At 49.3% G+C, this 22,829-nt stretch overlaps 1 protein-coding gene across 1 annotated transcript in view; it reads right to left on the bottom strand.

Annotated features, from left to right (window-relative positions):
- Positions 1 to 21,184, bottom strand: part of TRAF1 (TNF receptor associated factor 1) — a 22,796-nt gene extending 1,612 nt beyond the window's left edge. Inside the window, exons 1-9 of the mRNA XM_023727341.1 lie at positions 20,957 to 21,184; positions 20,517 to 20,630; positions 19,527 to 19,665; positions 18,892 to 19,299; positions 16,811 to 16,895; positions 7,139 to 7,204; positions 6,039 to 6,449; positions 4,335 to 4,512; positions 1,020 to 1,168 (exon numbers count right to left, since the gene is read on the bottom strand). Coding sequence (XP_023583109.1) covers positions 1,020 to 1,168; positions 4,335 to 4,512; positions 6,039 to 6,449; positions 7,139 to 7,204; positions 16,811 to 16,895; positions 18,892 to 19,031 — 1,029 coding nt within the window. The 5' untranslated portion in view covers positions 19,032 to 19,299; positions 19,527 to 19,665; positions 20,517 to 20,630; positions 20,957 to 21,184. The remainder of the gene's footprint in view (positions 1 to 1,019; positions 1,169 to 4,334; positions 4,513 to 6,038; positions 6,450 to 7,138; positions 7,205 to 16,810; positions 16,896 to 18,891; positions 19,300 to 19,526; positions 19,666 to 20,516; positions 20,631 to 20,956) is intronic.
- Between the last annotated feature and the right edge of the window lie 1,645 nt (positions 21,185 to 22,829).

The following is a 22,829-nucleotide window of genomic DNA, read 5'->3' as shown; positions in this document are numbered from 1 at the left end:
GCCACAGAGTCCATTTTGACTGGCTGTTAGCGCTAAATGGGGGATGGAAGCATTGGCAAGGAGGCTGGACTTAATAACCTGTAATGCTCCTTTATGGCTCTGAAATTTCTGATTTATCAAGTATACCTAGAACCTCATGGGGCAAAGCAGAGGGGAAGAGCGGGGAGACCTTCTCCAGAAGGGCTGTCCATCAATGCCCTGAAACATTTATGGGGCTTCTGTTGTAAATCCAGAGCTCTGGTGGTGCAGTGGTTAAGAGCTATGGCTGCTGACCAAAAGGTTGGCAGTTTGAATCCACCAGTCACTCCTTTGAAACCCTATGAGGTTTCTACCCACCCCCGCCAGTTCGGCTCTACCAGCAAGAAGCAGATGAACTAAAAATACACACCCTCTTCCCTGCTACATGTCATTAAGATGCCAATGGGGAAACTGAAATAGCTTCCATTGCTTGTCAGCTGCATGTGAGAATCCCCTGGGGAGGTTTGAAAAATCCCCTTGTCGGGCTTCACTGTTTACTAGGGTGAGACCCAGTCATCGGTATTTAAAAAATCTCCCCAGCACATTTGAGAACCCCTGGGCTGCTGACTCACACACAGACCAACCTGGCACTCCTTCCCCACCCCACTGTTTTCCCTCATCTTCCCCCACCAGAGCTGAGTCTAGTATTCTTGACCCCCCACCCCCACCCCATTCACTGGCTGCTCCTAGTTCACCTGCAGGGAATGGCTTCTTTTGAAAATCCTGCCTTGAGGCTAGCCCCATGGCACCTCCTCTCCTTCCTGTGAATTTAACTTCTACATGCCCTTCAGGGGCACACAATTCCAGGCATTTTAGCTGGAATAGAGCTGGCAGATCTGGACTCTGCCCCTCATTTTATGAAAGAGGAAACCAGTAATGGCAGAGGGCAAGCGGCTTGCCCCAGGACAGACAGCTAGTTCATGGTTAGGCCAGGACTAGGACCCAAGTATTTCCCTGCTCCCCCACCCCATCCCATCATTCCCTGGAGGGCAGGCCCATACCTTGTTTCGGAAAGGCCAGGGCAGCAGAGCATCGTACTCCCCCCTCATGATGACAATGAAGAGTGACAGGTGGGTCCTCTTTCCTGACCCGTCCCCATTCAGGTACAGCCGCAAGCACAACTTGTAGCCATACTTGGCAGTGTAGAAAGCTGAAATGTGGAAGCCACAGTCAGCAAAGACAGCTGGAAAATGCAGATGAGGAAACTGGGACCCAATGGGTAGGCATGCCCAAGGTCAACAGCTGAATACTCAGAAGGCTGGGGCTAGAGCCTGGCGTTCTTCTCCATTACACCAAAACCAAAACTCATTGCTGTCAAGCCGATACTGATTCATAGTGACCCTACATAGTGTCAAAGTGGGCCGGGCTCTTGGGGTTATCCAGCCCAGCAACTGTCAACTGGCTACCAGAATCTCCTGGAGGGCTTGCAAAGCCCAGAGTTTCTGATTCAGTAGAGCTGGGGTGAGGACTGTGAATCTGCATTTCTGACAAGTTTGCAGGGGAGCCGATGCTGCTTGTCCTGGGACCACACTTTGAGAACTGCTGATCTAGCCTAACTTGCATTATTTATTTATTTATTATTTTTTTATTGTACTTCAGGTGAAGGCTTATAGAACAAATAGTTTCTCATGAAACAGAAGTACACATATTGTTTTATGACATTGGTTAACAACCCCACAACATGTCAACCCTCTAACTTCTCAACCTTTTCTTTTGGTGAAAATACACATAGCCAAAGATACACCATTTCAAAAATTTCCACATGCACAGTTCAGTGACATTGTCTACACTCTTCCGATTGTGCTGTTATTCTCACTTAAGATGAAGGCTTACAGAACAAAATAGTTTCTCATTTAACAGTTACTACAAGTGTTGCCCTATGACAATGGTTAACAATCTCACAACAAATCAACAATATCCTTACTCAACCCTGGGTTCCCTATCACCGGCTTCCTCGTCCCCTTCTGCCTTCTGGCCCTTGTCACTGGACTCCTGTACCTCGTTAGTCTCATTTGGTTTTATAGGGCTGTCCACTCCCAGGCTGAACGGTTAACCTCAGAGATAACTTCACCACTGAGCTAAAAGGGTGTCTGGGGGCCATACTCTCGGGGTTTCTCCAGTCTCCTTTATAGCCTAACTTGCATTTTACAGTTGGGAAACCAAGTCCAGGGACGTGGCTGGCCAAGGTTTCACCGTGTGTTGGGGCAGAGCCAGGATTAGGGGCCAGACGTCCTACCTGCCAACAATGTTTTTTTCCTGCTGCCCAGAGCCTCCTGGGAGCTGGGGGAGAGTGGGACAGCTCAGCTTCTGACCATCCTCGGCAAGGCCCTGAGGGTTGAGACATCCCCTGGTGATTAAGCAATGGGGTGAGGCCAACAGCCTCCAGGCACCATTACCAACCCCCAACTTGTAAGTAGAGTAGCATGAGCCACCTCCCCTAATAACTGGTTTCTCCAGATGTTTTTTAGGCAATCGGCCAACTTCCTGCCCAAGGTAAGAAAAACAAGAGGCTGGGGTCTGCAGAACCAGTTAAGACCAAATCTGGCCCACCTGAGATGCACGGAACCATCAACCCCCACCCTCTTGGTGACCTGGAACTTTTCTCCCGCCAGAGGGAACCAAACTTTAGCAGCCCAAGACTGAGAGAAGAATTTCAGAAGTGAGGGGTCTGAGCCTGAGATCTGGTTTGAGAGAACCCCCCATTTTGGACTGAGCAAGTACAGATGACAGAATCGCCCTGAGAATGCTGTTTTTAGACCAGACCAATTAACGACCTTGCTCCTTCCTGCCAAGACCTTCCCCTGATAAATGCTGTTCCAGCCATTGTTCAGGGCGCCATCTTGGCGACGCAAGTTCCGGTGTGCTCCTCTCTTTGACCAACCAAATTAAGCTTCTTTCACTTTCACCCGTTTTGTGTCTCTATAGCCGTGTCGAGCGAGGACCTGAGACCTTGGTAACAGGGGCTTGTGGGCTCTCTCTCTGGGGAACTGAGAGGGCCATCCTGCGGGTGGGTTCCGGCAGCTGTTATCATATGGGCTTCTCTGAGGGGGGCAGGCTGACAATCTGACTCATCTCTGCCCCTAATGTTTTGGGAGAACAGGAAGCAAGAGGCACTGCTTGCCTTTTCCCTCTTTGGAAAGAAAGGTGGGGGAGGTCTACAAGCAGCATGGGAGGCCTCCGCTGCCATGAAGAGGGCTGCCCTACAGAGGGGAGCAACACTGCCCTGGCAGGAACGGGGCCTAGAGTGGGACCAGGGCCTTCTGCCTCTCAGTCTCTGCCTCTATAAAATCCAGAGGCAGAAGGGAAATAATCCTAGCCCTCCTGGTCTTGGGTACATCTGATCAGCAGGTGAACATGGGCAGATGTGAGGGGTTGTTAAAATCATCATTCTCCTTTCTTGTCCCATCATTTCACTTAGACACGCATGAGTGAGGTGAGAGGAAAAGCACACAGGTCTGGGTCCTGGCTCCCCTCCCAATGTGCTGTGCAGCCTTGGCAAGGGACTTAGGCATCCTGGGCCTCAGTTTATTGTTGGTAAAATGATGCTGAGACAACAGGAGCCTGGTGAGGATTTGAGCATCACAAGTCCAGTGGCTGCCCATATGGCACATGGTGCTGCCATATATTGATCCCCAGGCATGGGTGTGTTATGTACAAATACATGCATTGTTATACAAACATACATCAACTAGTTAGGAAACTCATTTACTGAGTAACTACTTTAAGCCAGACTGAGTAACTACTTTAGGCCAAGCCCAGGGGCAGAGAAATGAATGAGACCCTCCCAGATTTACGTAACAGGCATTCATATGGGAAGCAGTCAGATACAAATGCACATTGTGTTTTACATAGTTCTCCACTTAGCTCAGCTCACTGGCTCCCCGAGGGCACGGTTCCACTGTATTTACCTGTGAAAATCATCATCCACATTCCTCTCTTTTGCACAAAGCTTTGGTTCACATTTGCACTTTCTTTCACATCCAGTATCTACATGAAGTAGGTAACTATTTTTATCTCCATTTGTAGAAGGAGACTGAAGCTCAAGGAGGTGAAAGGGCTTGCCCAGGTTCAAACAGCCCACTAGTGTACCTCCCTCAGTGGAGACTTGAGCCCAGCTCTCTCTATCCACAGCTGAGAGCTCCTTCCCCTCCTACCCTCCACAGTCCAAGCACAATTGCTGGCTGTGGTAGGTGACCTGAATGGACACCGGCCTAATGGGACACAGGGTGATCACTGCAGGGTTAGTGGCCCTCACTGGTTGTTTCCCAGTGGGCCTGCTTCCCCTTGCTGGTCTCTGTGCCCCGGGGAGGTGTTACCTGGGGAGAAGAGGCTGATGGTCTTGCCACAGGCAGACTCATGGCACCGCCGGGTGACGTTGGTTATCTTCCACAGGAAGGTACCGTCAAAGGAGGCCTCCTCCATGAGGTGGAGGCTCTGCTCCAGCTTGCCCAAGGCCTGGTCTTTCTGGGCCAGGGTCTGCTGCAACTCCACCACCTGCAGGGAAGCCTATTCAGCCAGGGCCACCAGCAGCTGGCTTGGGGGTGGGGTGGGGATAGTAAGATATGGAGACTGATCTGCCCAAAATATGCCTTGCATGTGCTGCTCCCTCTGCTTGGGATTCTTTTTCCTTCCTTTGTCACTGGCCAACTCCTATTCATCCATCAGGCATCCATCTCATATAGCCCTTCTTCTGGGAAGCTTCAACCACTGTCTTACATCAGCTGGTCTCTCTTTCATCTGTGTTCTTACAGAGCCCTTAGCATGGTTTTATGAGCATACTTTTCTGCCTTCTCTACCAGATGGTCTCCCCTACCTACTGAGGGCTGGGCCCATGCTCATTTCTTCTCTGTCCGTGCTTTGCATAGTGCCTGGCATGTAAGAGGAGAGGCAGGTAGTTTGTTGGTGAAATGAAGACACAGTCACTGCCCTCAAAGAGCCTACCTTCTAGCTGGGGCAAGAGTCACATAAATCTAGGCTTTTCTTGGTCACTCAAACTCAGCACCTGGCCCTTCTGGTAGGTTCTCCAGTGAATCTCCAAAGCCACAAATTTATTCTTGGGTGTGCTCAGGTGGGGAAGCCAGGAGTGGAAGTCAGTGTCCTTAAAGACAATTTAATCCCTACTTTTACTGATGGGGATGCTGACGCCCTGAGTGGGAAATGACTCGCCTAGACCTATAAAAAAACAAAAACCTGCTGCTGTTCAATTTATTCTGACTCATAGCAACCCTACATGACAGAGCTGAACAGCCTATAGGGTTTCCAAGGAGTGGCTGGTGGATTCAAACTGCCAACGTTTCGGTTAGCAGCCATAGCTCTTAACTACTGTGCCACCAACTTAACTGTGGAGCTGCAACCAAAATCCAGGCCTAACTCAATATGAGACAATGATGTAATGTTGCTGCCAAAAAGCAACACCAGCATGGTGACCGGCTACGTTAATAAAAATACAAGCTCTGCAACAAAAGAGGGGACAGTCCTACCCAACCAAGAACTGCCAGATAAGTGGACTTCCTGGAGTCTGGGACCACACTCTGAGCATACGGAATCCTTTAGAGACTAAGCCAGTGTACGAGGACAGCATGAAACACCATGCTCTGGCAAAGGGGTGAAGGTGCTGGGGGCATTTAGCCTAAAGAAGGAAATGGTCAGATAGGATATAATCACTGCCCACCTCTGAAGGGCTGCCACAGGGACTAGAAGGCAGATTTGTTTGGTGCTCTGAGAGGCAGGACCAGGAACAATGCAGGGAAGACACAGGAATGAGCTGCCTGGGGAGGGAGTATCCTATCGTAGGAGAAGTTCAAGCAAAGGAACTGAAGCATTGGATGTGGGGGTTTGAATTTGACTATAAGATCTGAGTCAGTGCTTGCCCTGAAGGAGAGAGAAGTTTTGATGGGGGAGTGAATACTCTCAACTGAGACAACCCTTAGAAGGAAGGTTGGTCTACTGCTCTAGAGATAAAAGGGGCAAAGGGGGCTCCCTGTGCAGGTCCTGAAGGCAAACTTGCCTCCTTTGCTCACCCTCTGCTCCAAGCTCAGGATGCGCTCACAGTCCAGCTGACTCTGGTGGATGGAGGCAGCCAGGGCCAGGTGGGAGGCCTCCACCTCCTTGTTGAGGACGGCGACAATGTTCTCAAACACGCGCAGCTTCTCCTCTAGTTCAGCTAGGAGCTTCTCCTTCATGAAGTGCTGCAGGGCCAGCTCCTCCTGCCTCTCGGAGCAGGGTGCCCGGTAGCAGTCCACCTCCAGGTCCCCGGCCACCTCCACAGCTGCCTGCAGCTGCAGGTCTGACAGGTTCCGCTCCAGGGCCATGGGTCCGGAGTCCTGGCTAGAGCCCAGCTGGGCCTTCCACTGTTTCATGAAACCCAACAGCAGATTTAGGTGGGAGGCCTGGGAGATGGCCTCGTGCTCCTGCACAGACTTTGGGTTTCCCTGCAGAGAGAGCAGGGCTGGTTAGTGCAAACAGAGAAGGTGAAGAAGGACCACGGAGCAGTGGAAAGCACTGCACCAAAGGTCGCCAAGGGAAGTCAGACCCATTCACCTCGCAAAGGGGAGGCGGCTTTGTATGCAGTGGGAGAGATTCAGGAGGAGGCTCTGGCATCAGACATACCCGTGGGAAGCCACATGTATCTCAGCCTCCAGAGCAGCGACCCGGCCCTGCCCTTGGGCAAAATGATGGTTCAGTACCACAGAGAGGCATGGGGTCATTTTAGAACCCTGGTAGCACAAATGGTTAAGTACTGGGTTAATGACCCAAAGGTTGGCAGTTTGAACCCATCTAGCGGCTCCATGGGAGAAAGACCTGGTGATCTGCTTCCATAAAGATTACAGCTAAGAAAACCCTATGGGGCAGTTCTTTTCTGTCATATGGGGTTGCTATGAGTCAGAATCCACTCCACGGCACCTAACAACAGCAACAAATACCAATGCTCAGGTAAGACACTAAGAAGAACTTCCCCGAGTACCGAGATGACTTAATAGTAGGATTTGTTGCTTGGGAACATCCAGAAGAGTAGCTTGACATCATGAGAAAATTCTAGAAGGGCTGGAGTGGAGAGACCTAGAAGTCTGTGACCTTAGTGGACAGATCTTTTTCACACTTTCACACTCAAGATACGTACCTTGAATGAACAGCCGACGCCTGCAAAGGGGCACCCAACTCTAGTCTCAGCCATTTCCGGGTGGTCCTGGAAACAAGAACCATGTCACTGGAAGCTACTGGGATCCCTGTGACCACCACTGCAGCTCTCTGCAGAGCGCCAGGACCCACCAGGGCAGGCGCTGGGCTGGGCTGCTGGATGCTTTCTGTGTGCTGGGCCCATGATGGTTGTCTCTGCCCCACGGAGCCTCACAGTGACATGGAACTGAATGAGAAGGTTTGAGTTCTCTGGAGAGGGCCAAGGCCTGGGTGTCAGGAGACCGGGGCTATAATCTCAGTTCAATTGCTCACCAATCTGGGCCTCAAAATCCTCATTGGTCAAACAGTACGTCCCCCTGCACTGGGTGAATGACGTAAGGAGATGGCTGGAGAAATTCCTGGCAAACTATAAAAGTTCTGGTTCATCATTTTTAAAATGTACTCTTAATAATAATAGTATTGTTTTTCAGTTTTAGTTGTGTGACCTTAGGCAAGCCATTCCTTACTAGATTCCGTGTCCTTATCTGTAAGTAGGGAAAGTACCTCTTGCCTTGACCATCTCATTTGTGAGGATCAAATAAACTGTATGAGAAAACACTTTGCAACTGTAAATTGCTGGACTACTATTGAAGAATTGTCATTATTAGTAAAGCTATGTTCCAGGAATTCTGTGTAGGAGAAGGTTCTGAGCTTTGAGGAGATTTAAGCTTAGAAGTTTTAGAGGTAGACCATCTGTTCTATCCCCCATTTTTTTTTTTTTTTTTTTGTCTCTGAGGTACCCAGGGCTTCTCAAGGCCAGGGAAAGAGCCCAGACCAGAGCTGGAGTCTTCTGCCCCACCCCCTGCCCACCACAGGCCAATGCATCATCTAGAGCCTTTGTGTTCACTTAGCTAGCAAACTTGGCATCTGAGGGCTCTGTGAGGGTCAGAGCCATGTTCCTAGTGCCAAGGGAAGTGCCCGGCACAGAGCAGACACTCGGGACACACTGTCTGTGCGAGTGAATGTCTCCCTCCTCCTGAAAACCCACGGGGCCTCTCCTCACAATTCCCATCTGCACCCCTCCTTGGCAACCCACCCTGAACTGAGGCATGCCTGCCCTGCACCTCTTTCCCTTCCAGATGATGCACAGTCCAAGGGCAGTGACACAAGGTACTCAGTTCTCAAGTGCCACTTGACAATACTGTTAACCTGTTTATAGGTCTGAAGGGTTTACAAAATGTTTCTGTGGTTATAATTCCACTTGGGGCCCCTAATAACCCTGTAGGGTAGGCAGAGTAGGTTTTTTGCTCCCATTTTACTCATGAAGAAATTGAGGCTCAGAAAGGGGAAGGAATTTGCCCAGGGAGGCCCAACTAGGAAGCAGTACAGCCACAGGGCTCTTCCCATACCATCTCCCTATCTCTTATCAAGAATAAGCCCATGGGAGAAAAATACATATCTAGAAAAGGGCTTGTATCTAGAATACATAAAGAACTCTTACAACTGAATAATAATAAGATACACAACCTAATTAAAAAATGGGCAAAAGATCTGAACAAATACTTCACAAGAGGAGATACGTGAATGACAAATAAGCTCATGAAAAGATGCTCAACCTCTCTAGTCATCAGAGAAATGCAAATTAAAACCACAATGAGATACCACTATCCACTCACTAGAATGCCTAAAATAAAAAAGACTGACAGTACCAAGTGCTGGTGAGGATGTGAAACAACTGGAATTCTCATGCGTTGCTGGTAGGAGTGCAAACTGGTACAGCCACCTTGGAAAAATCTATGAAAGTATCTTATAAAGTTAAACATACACTTACTATCCAACCCACAAACTCCACTCTTAGGTATTTACTCAAGGAAAATTAAAATATGTCCACACAAAGATGGGTGTGTGAATGCTCAATGCAGCTATTACCAATAATAATAGCCCCAAACTGGAAGCAACCCAAATGTCTATCAACTGGTGAATAGATTAACCAATTGTGGCATATCCGTACTATAGAATACTACTCAGCAATCAAATGGAACAAAATACTAATATATGCAATAACATGGACGAATCTCAAAAACATTGTGCTAAGTAAAACAGGCCAAACACAAGCCACTACATACTGCATGATTCCATCCTTACGAATGTTAGAAAAGGCAAAACTATGGTGACACAAAGTAGATGAGCAGTTGCCTGGGGCTGAGTTTGGGTGAGGAGACAGACCGCACAGGGATACCAGGACCCTCTTTTGGTACATTTGCTGCCTTGCTTGTAGTGGTGGCCACATGATTGTATACATTTACTAGCATTCATCAAATTGCACACTTAAAATGAGTGAATTTTATTGCAGGTAAACAATATCTTAATTTTAAAAGAGTTTTGTCACATGGGGCTATGTGAAGGGTGATTTAGAGGGAAAAAGGAGAAGACAGAGTTATTTGGGGCTGAGCACATACAAGCCACACTAGTCACTATTCTTTAAAAGTAAAATAAGCGGAGATCTGTGGGCTCAGTGAGTACAGTTGTTTTGGGACACAGCACAGCCCAGCAAAGCGCCTCTCCACAAACTGCCCTAGGCTTTAGGGACAAGCTGTTCACAACAGAGAAAACAGACGTTTTATTGGGGGAGTGAGGAGGGCAGAGGGCGGCCTAGGCAGGGAGACCATGCCTTGCCAGCTTTAGGGAGTCTGCGATGATGCAGCCACTCCCAGAAGGTAGCCTCCCCACATGTGGGAACAATGGAGGGTATCATGGATTAAATTCTGTCCCCCAAAAATATCTGTCAACTTGGCTGGGTCATGATTCCCAGTATTGTATGATTGTATAATCTGATGTGATTTCCTTATGTGTTGTAAACTCTATCACTATGATGAGGTTATATCTGATCTCCTTATGTGTTGTAAATTCTATCACTGTGATGAGGTTACACTGATGAGGTTTACAAGATTGGATAGTGTCTTAATCCGATCTCTTTTGAGATATAAAAGAGAGAAGCGAGCAGAGACACATGGGAACTTCACACCACCAAGAAAGCAGCACTGGGAGCAGAGTGCATCCTTTGGACCAGAGGTTCCTGTGCTGAGATGCTCCCAGACCAAGGCAAGACTGATGCATCACAAGGACGTTCCTCCAGAGCCGACAGAGAGAGAAAGCCTTCTCCTGGGGCTGACACCCTGAGTTTGGACTTGTAGCCTACTGGACTATGAGAGAATAAACTTCTCTTTGTTAAAGCCATCCACCTGTGGTATTTCTGTTGTAGCAGCACTAGATGACTAAGACAGAGGGTGAGCCCAGAAGTGCCTGATGTCCCATGTGGACCTAAGTCCTGGGAGAATGGACTGGGGGTCACCTCTCATGCCCTAACATTCCCTACAAGTCCATGATTTGCATCCTCTGTGAGGTTCTAAGGGTCTAACAGTAGCTTGAAATGACAGTCAGAACAGCAATAAAGGTGAAAGTGATAAAACTCTAGGGGTGGAATTCTAGACATCACCCACAGGTGGAACAGGCTGTGCTGTTTTGGCAGTTGAGCTTCCCTGGTGCTGTGTGTGCAGTAAGCCTGCTGCAGGGTGTAAAACACTATGTGGGTGTAGGAGTCATCCTTATTATGATGCCTGTGTGAGCTGTGCCCAGTCTCAAACTTGATGGAGGAGGGGGCAGGGGAGACTCCAGATGCCTTTAGAGGCTTCGGAGGCCAGCCAGGCCACACTAGGTCCATTATCAGTCTTTCATTCCTTAGAGTGCTGTAGGGGTTAAGGGTGTGGGCTCTGGGGCCAGCCTATTGGGGGTTCAAAGCCCGTTTCTGTCATGTACTAGCTGTGTAGCCCTGGGAAAGTTAATTAACTTCTCTGTGTCTCAGTTTCCTCATCTGCAAAATGAAGATGATAATAGCACCCTCTCATAGAGTTATTATAAGGATTAAATGAGACAACACAGGTAAGTGCTGGTAAAATTACCACAAACTCAGTGGCTTAAAGCAAGAGAAATGTACTATAGTTCTGGAGGTCAGAAATCAAGGTGTTGGCAGGGCTGTGCTCTCTCTCTAGGAGAGAATCTGTTTCCTTGCCTTTTCCAGCTTCTAGAGGTCGTCTGCATTCCTTGGTTTGCAGCCCTATTCTCCATTTTCAAAGCCAGCAGTGTAGCAACTTCCAATCTCTCTGTCTGTGACCCTCCTGCATTCTTCTTATAAGGACCCTTGTGACTATATTTGGCCCATCTAGATAATTCAGGATCATCTCCCATCTCAAGATCCTTAATTTAATAACACCTGCAAAGCCCCTTTTGCCATGTAAGGTAACACATTCATAGATTCTGGGGATTAGGATGTGGACATCTTGGGGGGACATCATCCTGCTTAACACTGTTCTCAATAAATGTTAGCTATTACTAGTGGTATTATTATTATTAGTATTATAATTCCTAAGGATTAAGCACTGCCCTTGTGGCATCTTTTTTTTTTTTCCCCTAATGGATGTATCTCATTTAATTCTCACAGCTCAAACTCTTAATTACTAATCTTATAAAACTCCATTTTCCCATTGGATTTCCTCTGTGAGGTGAGGAACACTGAGTTCCTAAAAACAGCTTATATTTATAGAGGAACATATTATTTTTGTATGTTATCTCATAGGACCCCCACAACAGTCCTTTGAGACAGGCAGGGCTGGATGAGCTTCACCCAGACACAGATGGGGAAACTGAGTGGCTCACTCAAGGTCACACGACGCTTGTGTGCTAAGGAGCTGACAGAATCTGTGTCTTCTGTCCTATAGTTATGTGCCTTGCAAGGGTCTGCCACTTTCTCCACACCTCTGTAAGCACCGCCCCACTGGAGGATGCTCACACACCATGAGGAGGAGGTTGGGGCTTTAAGGTTCTGCTTCCCTCCTATGGGTGGGGAAGCCGAAGCTCAGGGGTGATCAGTGACTTATGAGAGTTGATGCAAGTTTGGGGCAAAGCTGAGGTAGGGTACAGGGGCCTGGGGTCCATGTCCAGGGTCCCTCCTCCCCATCACAGAGTCTTTGCCTTGACCAAAGGGTGCTTCACCTGAAGCCAGGGATGGAGGGGAGGGGAGAGGGAGTCCGGCTCAGGCTGCAGAGGAAGAACCCTGGTGTGCATCTGGTGCCACAAGCAGCCCCTGTGTTGAGTGCCTCACTACTTGGAAACTGCTAAAAATAAAATTCCCAGTGGAATTTCCTCTGAGAGGAAAAAGAAACAGAGAAAATAAAATCACAACCCTCAGGGAACACTCGTCCTTCTGTCTGTGTCTGAGAAGTCTCTGGGTGTGTGGTGTTCCCAGATGTCCTAGCTATCCAGGGACCTTTGTGATGGGGTCAGTGGGGGGTCCCGGCGGGATGACCCCACTTGGGAAGCCATGAGCCTCCAAGAATGTGAGTATAAGAGGGTGCCAGGAGCATCAGTGCAGAGCATGGAGGGTCTGCAGCATGTCGTGCACTGCCCACCCAGCTGGGCTAGGCACAGAGGCCAGCACAGGTCTGGACACCTTGGGGCCATTTTTGCTCACACCTCAGCTAGTGCTGAGGGGGAGGTACTCTGTAGTCAGGGGGTGGACCCGGTCAGTCTGTCTCTGCCCACCAGTTCCTGCCCTCCTCTGTAGCTGGGCCAGGTTCTTCTCCGCCAACCTGTGCCACCTCCTCCAGAAAGCCTGCCTGATCCTCTTGGTTGAAAGTAGTCTTGCCTATTCCTGTTTTTCCATAGCACCTGGTCGATACCAGCACTTAAGGCTGGCTGTGCTATTTAAACATGCATAAAACATTAGGGGGTGATCCACCAATTGGAGGCAGTATATAGGAGAAGACACCACCAGCCTAGGAGGCAGGAGTTCGAGCCTGGCTTTGCCTCCAACTTACTGTGTGACTTTGGGCCAGGCATGCCTCCTATCCATAAAGTAGGGAAATTACCTCCACCCATCACACAGAATGTCCCAGGGATTGATGGGGTACAGATACAGATTTTCAAGCTACAACAGTGTGAGAGTTCCGGGGTTTATTTCCAGGTATCTCACTATAAGGGGCACAGATAAAAAGGGAGCACATTTAACCCAAATGCACAGAAACTGGGGACAGACTTAAAAGGGATGAGGTCAGCTTCTCCCCATATGAAGGACTACCTCAGAGGCAGGAGGCTGACTTGTCCTTTGTGCCCCAAGGGGGACAGACTTCAGCTCAGTAAAAATAAGGAGGCAAACACTGCACCAGTTAGAGTCCCCCCATGATGGCAGTGGTCATTTCATGGAGTAATGGGCTCCATGTTGCTGGAAGAACATAAGACCACCTAGCACGAATCCAGCACAGAACAGAAATTGGACTAGATGGCTTAAACTCTGTTGCTTTCTGATTCTAGAACGAGTTGTGTCATTATTTTAAGCCACTGGCATCAGATGTCGGCTTGTTTTTGACCTTCTTGAATGGGCTTCAGAGGAAAGAGACTGAGAGAAACAATCCCACTCACAGGGTCTCAGGCAGACAGAACTGAGTGTTAGTTCCCAGCCACCAGGTCATACCCTACTTCACTGTCACTTCTAAAGGAAGGTCATTTCAGGCAAGGGCCAAGTCTCCAACTAGGTCACCGTTAATCCCTTTCATATCTGCTGCTTACATCAGTTAATCGCCCCTGACTCCGAGCACTTCTTAGGGAGATATTACTCTGATGAAGTCAGGGGATGAGGACAGCTGATAAGCAGATGGCATGGAAAGTTGTGTGCAAGGATGGGCACAGCTCGGTGGTCTCCAGCCCTGCCCCTCCAGCGCCTCCATTTCCCAGGCTGCCCCAGATGCAGACAGACTAAGGGATTACCACATATGCCTAGTGTTGACTTATAACCAGCTGCTTGTCTCTGGTCAAAAGTCCCCTGAAGTTCCCATCAGGGTCAGGAGGCCAAGGAGTCCCTGGTATTTCCACTGTGTGGCTTTGTGCAGGTGATCAGACCACTGACTTGTCCTCCAACATTTCACTATAAGAGTGATGACTGCATTTAGTGGGGAATTCAGGGGGACTGACATTTCTCAGAGACTGGCCTGCGTCAAAAAGGCCTCTGCCCCCAAATATCAGCCACACCCCTCCCACTCCATAGCCTGATACCAAACCAAAACCAAACCTGTTGCCATCGAGTTGAGTCCGACTCAGCAACCCCACAGGACAAAGTGAAACTGCCCCATAAAGTTTCCAAGGCTGAAACTCTTTACAGAAGCAAGCTCCCACATCTTTCCTCCCTGAAGTGGCTAGTAGGTTTCACCTGCTGACCTTTTGGTTAGTGGCCAAGCGCTTAACCACTATGTCACCAGGGTTCCTTTTGTAGCCTGATTTGTTGTTGTTGTTGTGTGCCTTACAGCCTGACAGAGGCCTGTAAGTCCACCATTAGTCACTGCATCTGGTTTAAAGCAGCAAGTTTCAAACTGTGCTGTGCAGGGCCCTATGAGCCCCCAGAGCCCCTGAGGGGTTGGGACTGGGGAAAGAAATGGAGCAACTAAGAGGGCAAGTCTCCAGGCTTCCCTGTAACCAGGGCCCTTCTACTTTTACCTGATTTCATTTGAATAAAGCTGAAAATACTAAAACCATTGGATTAAAGATATTTAAATATGTCTTATCTCTATTATCTAAGATTTGTACACTTTGTACATATTGCTTTCGTTAAGAGGAAAAAGAATAAAACAAGGTAAAAAACACTAGCCTTCCAGCATTTAAGTGGTCAGGGGCCTTCAAGGGCATCTGTCCAGCCCCTCCATCTTGCAGGTGGAGTGCTGCGGCCCACAGAGAGGAATAGGTATGCTCAAGTTTCACCGTGCGCCCACTAAGACACCCAAACAAGGAGGCTCAGAGACTAGTCCATGGATCAGTCTATCATATTAACTATTACTGCACTGTAAAGTGTAAAGTTTCAAGAAAATGCATTTGATCTTTACTATTATCCCCTTGTAGCCCTAGTAGCAAAGTGGTTAAGAGCGACGGCTGCTAACCAAAAGGTCGGCAGTTCAAATCCACCAGATGCTCCTCGGAAACCCTATGGGGAGGTTCTACTCTTACAGGGTTGCTGTGCATTGGAACTGACTTGATGGCAACGAGTTTGGTTTTTGTTTTTGCTATTATCCAGTTGAGGACCTAGTAGAGGAGGGGCTGCTGAGACGGGGTGGGAAATCCTCAAATCAGCTCTGAGTGGGGCAGGAAATCCCCCCAAACTCTCTGAATGAGTGGGTCCAGAGCCAAGGAGAGACCAGGAGGTGTGAGACTTGCCTGCTTCTAGCTCCAACAGGTGGGGAGGGGGAGTCGCTCTGCCGTCTCTTGACCCACAATCTGGACATCACAGGTTCTGGAAGGGCTTTGCAGAGCCAGAGTAACTTCCTCATTTTACAGATGGAGAAACTGAGGCCCAAACAGGGCACTGGACTCATCCTGGGCCATGCAACGGACTATACAGTACCATCAAGGATGCCAGGTCCCTGACCCCTGGACCAGAGTTTGTAGCAAAGAGGAAGCTTTGGCTGAAAGAGCCATGTGCCTTATAAAGGGGGCAGTGTGGGTGGTCCAGTGGTAAGTCCCGGCCATAGGGCAGCTTCAGCATGGAGACTTGCCAGTGGGTCTTGGAGCCCCATGTGCAAAACCAAGGGTAGGATTTAGAGAAGTGGTTCCAAAGACATTTGGATCCATGGATCAATATAAATTTGTGTTTGTTTGAATTGAGAGATTAGCATAAAGACTGCCATCATTTTATTTTGCCAAGTGAAGGTTTTACCAAAAACTCTATCATCTACTATCACCATTGTTTCATTTATATAAAAACATTTTTAGGGAGAATATAATCTCTGGGTAAAGAATTTATTTTCATTAAAAACTCACTGATTTCCTTATTTTTATCATTTTGTCATGAACTAGTAGGATTAGAGCAGCTCTGGCCAGCATGTGGGGACCACTGGACTGGTCATATAACCTGTGAAGGTCCTCCCAGCTCTGAAGGACCAAGGTTCTAAATTGTGGTACCTGAGAATGTCTCTTTAGTCCCTCACATTTCCAAAGTCATCTCTTATTTCTAGAAACACAGCTTGGGGGAGTCCAAGAAGTAAGATAATACTCCCTGCTTGAGAGCAGACACAGGGACAAAAAGACCTGTCTAGACCAGGGGTCTGCAAACCTTTTCCGGAAAGGGCCAGAAAGTACATAATTTGGGCTTTGCGGGTCAGACAGTCTCTGTTGCAATCACTCAGCTCTGTCATTGCAGGGTGATAACAGTTATAGTCGATACATAAATGAACAAGCGTGGCTGTGTTCCAGTAAAACTTTATTTATGGACACTGAAATCTGAATTTGATATAATTTTCACATGTGACAAAATGTTACTCTTCTTTTGATTTTTTTTTCCAACCATTTAAAAATAAAAAATCTAGTGATGGACCAGGTTTGGCCCCTGGGCTCTAATTTGTGGACCCTGGTCTAGATTCTTGTTTTCACCCTGAATCGGCCACAGATCAGCTGCATGCCCTTGGGCACACTGCTCACCTCTGGGAACTTCAGTCCCCTCACCTCCTACAAACTGAATTCAGTCTGGACTGAACACAAGGAAGGAGGCACCTGCCAGGGGCCATGTGGGCTGCTGCCTACTTGGCCTCACTGTGAACAGATCGAGAGAACGGACTATACCTTTTGCTGGTGCACAACATACCTTCTCCTGAGACAGAAGGTTTCCTGGGCTTGCAGAATGGGGGTCGTCCCCTCTGCATTTAGGGCAGCTTTGATCCTCGCTGTTCCTGGGGAAACATGAGCACATTTTCCAGGGTGGGGCACTCACAGTTCCCTGGCACTACCCTGTCCCAACAGCTCTAAAAGCCTAGATGCTGCCCAGCATGGCGGCGATGTCAATGAGCGTGCAGGTCCACAATTCCACTGTTCCGAAAACCTCCAATGTTCTGAATGTCAAATGTTTTTTCATAGTTTTGACGTGAATTTATTTGGCAGCCAAACCCGAACTGAATTAACTGGAGGCAATTATAGCCCTTATTTATCCCACTATGTATGGATATTCATGTGTTTCACTGCAGAAATATTAATGTGCTTAATTTTAGGGCGCTGACTCAGTCACCACTGGAAGAATTACATAATGCACTGACTTGTTTTTCTAAAATGTGAAAAAATTCTGAATGTCAAAACACATCTGATCCCAAGGGTTTGGATAAGGACTGTGGATCTGTGCCTTACAGAGTGGTCTTCTTCTTTCTGGTTTTGGTCTCTGATTTTTAGTAATCACAGATAATCATGGCCTGTTAGAATATGAAGGGCCCTCAGAGCCTGGAGGTTCTTAACCAGGATGGGTATCAAATTCTGACTCAGGTGACATATGGGCATGTGAGTTTTTAAAAAGCTCCCCAAGTGAGTCTGAACCATGGTGAGCACCATTGTTATTGTTGTTGTATGCCGGTGAATTGATTCCAACTCACAGCTACCCTATAGGACAGAGTAGAACTGCCTTATAGGTTTTCCCGGGCTGTAATCTTTATCGGAGCAGATTGTCAGATCTTTTCTCCTACGGACCTACCGGTGGGTTTGAACTGCTAACCTTTTGGTTAGCAGCCAGTAGCTCAACCATTTAGCCTATTTTTAGGTGAGGAGGGCAAGTGGATTGGCCAAGGTAGAGAGAATCAGGAGTGGAGCTGAGGCAGAAGTTCTCTGGCCTCAAGCCCAGGCCCTTTCACTACCCTCCCAGTTCCTTCCTCATTGTCTGCCAGGGAGAAGAGACCCACCACAAAAACCTGAAGAGAACCCAGAATAATCACCTTGATGGTAAAACCAGACAGGCTTTTCTCCACCATCCCTGCCTGACCTTTTCCAGACACAGCCTTCCCCTTCGTCACAATATGTGAACTTCTCACAGGCCTGATTCACTTCTCCCACCTTCTTAAGCTGTAATGTCCCAAACAAAGGTCACACAGAGGGTACGTAGGTATGTGACAGCGTAAGAGTGCATTTGCCAGGAAAGTGACTTGGGCAAGTTGACTTAACCTCTCTATTCGGCCTCAGTGTCCTCATTTGTGAAACAGGAGAACGATAGTACCATCCGATCAGGTTACTCTGAGAACCCAAGGAAAGAGCTTACTAGAGTACTTGGCACACAGTAGGTGCATAATAGTTAAGGGGAGATGCTGATGATGGTATTGATAGCACATCTCTCTGATTACTTAAATATATATATATATATATATATATATATATACACATATGTATTTTTTTTTGTCCAATTTGAGGGGGTTCTCAGCAAACAGTACAAGGTAATGGGTGCTATTGTGAAAAGAGATATATTTCTGTATAACAAGTTGTCATTTACCAAGAGGGTTAACGTTCTTTATTAAAAGAAGTTTCGGGACATTATTGATTGGACCGTCTAACAATTCTGTGAGGTAGAAAATAGCTTTACAGGCATTTTGTAGACAAGAAAACTGAGCTAAGAGACATTAAGCAATCTGTACCAGGCCACACAGCACATAAGTAGCATAGCTGGCCCTAAAGGCTCTGCCCCCACACTGGATGGCCTTCTCCTGAGGGACCTGATATCTTCCTGTGGCTACTTCTCCTTTTACCAACAGGCAGAGGGACAATGTCGAGGACTAAGAGGAAAGGGTGTGGAAACTGAGGCCCACAGAGGTGAAGTGACCTGCCCAACATCACCAGTGCTTCTCACCCTCGCCTCCTGTCTGCGTCCCCTCCCTGGTGCCATCCTGGCACTCACCCTTTGCTCCCCCATCCCCTCACCTCATGTCCTCTGAGAGACAGGCGTCGCAGCAGAGGGCCTTGGGCTCTGATGGGTCCTGGCAGACGGTGGGGGGGCATCCAAAGGGAAACTCATTCTCATCGGGGGCTGGGCGGGGGCTGCTGGCTGAGCTGGAGGCCATCCTGGGTTCCCAGGCTTGCTAGAGGGCTTGTCTAAGCTTCTCCAGGCCAGGGACCAGCCCAGTAGAGAATGTGATGAGAGAAGTGGGTTCAGGCCTGGGCCACCTTCTCTGGTGAGCAGGGAGTCTCTGATGACTTTATCGTCTTTTCTCTGGCTTGTATGGTTCAACGTCACAGCTGAGTCACAGCAGGGATGGGGCAGGAATTACCCTTCATGGTGAAAAAAATCCCCTGGATGGTGACTAGAGGCTTCAGGAGTGTCCAACTATTCTTTAGAGTGAGAAAGAACACGAGAGCAAGTAAGAGAGAAAAAAGAACTGTGTCACAGACTTTCAGGAACCACAGTTAGAGTTCCCCTGTCTGAGAACCGCAGGCTGCTGCTGGCTTCCTCCACCAAGGATCCCTGGGGCACCTCAGTAGAGAGAGACACAGCTGGTGACTGGTCTGTGTTCCCTGGGGCCCCCAAGCAGCTTAGAATTCCCTGGTTGGGGGCTCACCTCCCTGGTGGAAGTCCCCAAGGTCATGGAAGCAGGTCCAAAGATTCAAGTCCCAGGAGCTTTAGCTCTGCACAATCCAGAGAGGCTGGGCAACCTCAGGTGAAAGTCATTTCCTCACAGTGGGTCTCGGTTACCCCATCTGTAAAAAAAGGAGTTGAAACAGGAAGTCTCCAAGTCTCCTCTAGGCTCTAAGATTCTGGGAGCCTACAACCAAGGCAACCAGAGACAGCAGGAAGGCCTCTGAGGGCTCCACTCTGCCCCGGGTATTCCTCCATCAGTATCTATGATGACACAGGGCCCTCCTCTCCTTTGAAGTCCCCAGCAGGCTTTCTGGGCCCAAGGCCTCAGGACCACAGACTCCTCAGGGCCCTCCCCCACGGTTCCCACTCAGGAAGTCATAGTGGCCACACACCCAGGTCAGGTGCCACCGCTTCTTTGCCCTAAGAAGAACAAAGCGCTAAATACATGCAAGCTCACAGGGAGTTGATCTCAGCTCCCAAGTGAGTGGCCAAGTGGGACATAGATCCATGTTTGCAGGAAAAGTGAACCAAGGGAACTATGGCTCCTGGCACGTCTACCATGTGCCGGGCAATGTTTTACCTTCTAATCTCAGAACAACCAGCTGGTGTTCTTCTGCAGTCATGAAATAGGCTCAGAGAAGCAAGGTGCTGGCAGGTCTGTCAGACTCCAAGCTCTGTGTTCTTGCCCCCACACAAGAGAAACAAAAGCAACCTACAGAGCTGGGATGGGGGTCAGAGCATCTAGCCTCAAATGGAGAAGATGCTCTCCACACATCCCCCAGCCCTGCTGTGCAGCTACGAAGGGTTTTGTGAACTTTCATAGTAGTTTCAAATCATGGGCTTTGAGGTCAGACACATGTGAGTTGGGATCCTGGGTCCACCACTTACTAGCTATGGGTCATAGGAAAAGGTCCTTAACATCTCTGAACCTCAGTTTCTACATGTGTAAAATGGGGATAATAGTACCTACTTCACTCGATTGTTGTGATGACTAAATAAGATCTTGGGTGAAAGTGTGGCATAGTGGGTGGTCCAAGCAAACAGCTCCAAAGGGCCTCAGATGACGGCCACTCCTCTTCTAGTTCTACAAAACGAGTGGAGAGGATTAAGATGTTAAATCATATTTACAGTATTTTCAAATCCATCAGCTTTACTTGAGCTTCACAGGTGGCCAGGGCAGGTTAGATGTTGTCCTCTAACCCTGGGAAACTTCAGCTGCCCACCTTCCCTGGACAGATACCTGAGCTGCCAGCAGGGGCCTATCTACGGAAAATAGTGCCTATGGCAATTAGTTTTAAATTGCTGAATGATCTCACACAGCTGGCAATGGAAACTATGATGGCCAATAGAAACTGGTCATTAGCGCTCCTCCTCAAGTGGCACCCAGGGCATGTGCCCTACCTGCCATACCTGTTACTCCTCTGGCTGCCAGAGACTGCTGGCAAAGAGGGCAGGGCACGCTATGGCTGATGTGTCCATCAGGACCTCCACGCTCACCTGGACCAGCCCTGGCCTGGAACTGTCAGCAAATAACCCCAATGCCTACTTCAGAGAAAATAAAAACTATCGGAAAGACATTCCTTTAACTGTACATCCCAACCATGCAAACTTCCCTGCATCCCCACCCATTCCTTCCTCCCCTCAATGAGGGATGGCAGAGGCACCCAAGACTTGTCTCCCCTTCCCAGTTCTGGAGCCCTTTCCCTCCCCTCTGCCTTCAGTGCCTCCTTCTCTACCAACTCCTTCCCATTGACCTCAAAATATGCTCAACCTGCTCTAATAATAAAAATGAAAAAGAACATGAAAAAGTTCTGTGTTTGGCTGCACTGTTAAGTACTTTACAGGCACCATCTCATCTAATCCTCACATGAACCCTACGAAGCAGGTACTGTTATCACCATCACCATTTTACAGATGATGGAACTGAGGCAAAGAGAGGTTAAGTGATTGCCCAAGGTCTCACAGCCAGTGAGTGGGAACTCTTGAACCCAGGGCCTGTGTTTTAAGTACACATCGTGCTATTGCCCGTTTTTAAAACTCTTTTGACCCTCATCCTAAATTCTCTCCTGCTTCTACTCTCTCTCCTCATTTTAACAGTAGAACTTCTAGAAAAGATTGTCTGCACAGGAGCCTCCACTTCCTCACTCCAGCCTCCACAGAACCATCTCCTCAAGGTTACCTATGACGTGGTCACCGAATGTTCTCAGCCAGTCCCAGTTTCTACTTCCTGGCCAGCACCTGACAGGGCTCTTAGCCCCTCCTTCCAGAATCCTTTCCTTTCCTAGGCTTCCCCCACACCCTTCGGGGTTCCCTCCTACTTCTCTGGCTGCTCATTATCGGTCTCCTGGGCCCCTTTCTCTTCCATCCTGAACATCCATCGACCTCATCCCCATAGCTCCACACACGCAGAGCGCCCCGCGCCCCGCGCCCCCATCTCCCCAGCCTTGCACTCGTCCTTCGGGACCAGATCCCATTTCTCCTGGGAAGTCTCCGTGGGCCGCCCCCATAACAGGACTGGGCGCCAGGATTTGCGATCCCATTGCGTCCTGCCGGCCCGAGCACAGCCCCTGCCACCCGGCTCTTGTGATTCCCGGTTCTCGTCGGTGTCCCCCACCCCCGTTTCGTGCGCCCCCCGAGGACATGGCCCCTGTCGTTTCGCCACCTCCACTCGCCGTTGCGAGCACAGTTCCGGGCGCAGAGCAGCGCCTGTGACTATTCCACGGGTGAACGCTCCCCCGGGGTGCCCCGAGGCCCGCAGAAAGGGCTGTGGGCAGTGACGCCCGGGTGCTGGGGGCGGGCCCTGCAGCTGCGGTCCCGGGCCGTCGTGAGGCCTGGGCTTGGGATGACGCTCAAGCGAGGGGAGCTGAGGACGTCCGGTCGGGGAGCGCGGGGTTGGGGGGCGCAGGAGGGCGAGGAGCCACCCCACGGTCACAGGGCAGGTGGGACCGGGCGGGGTGGGGGCGGGGGTGCAGCGCAACCAACCTCGGCGTCGCCGCCGCCACAGCCACCTCCCCGCGGCCCGCCCGGGAGCTTCCGGCGGGGCGCGGACGACGTGGCCCGGCGGCGGAAGCGGGGGAAGACCGGGATGGGGCAGATGCCGGCTGCCCGAGCCCGCTCCCTAGGTAGAGGGCGTCTAAGCGCTCCCCTGTTGGGGAAACTGAGGCCTTGACCAGGCTTACGGCGTCGCAGGTATGTTATCCCACTGGTAACTAACACGGTTACATTCTGCTCTTCTCCCTGCCGTGTTCCGGGCAACTAGTGCAGTACTGGACACATATTAAGT

The sequence above is a fragment of the Trichechus manatus genome, unplaced genomic scaffold, assembly GCF_000243295.1.
Source record: "Trichechus manatus latirostris isolate Lorelei unplaced genomic scaffold, TriManLat1.0 scaffold00016, whole genome shotgun sequence".
Lineage (NCBI taxonomy): Eukaryota > Metazoa > Chordata > Mammalia > Sirenia > Trichechidae > Trichechus > Trichechus manatus.
This window is presented reverse-complemented; position numbering and strand designations above follow the sequence as displayed.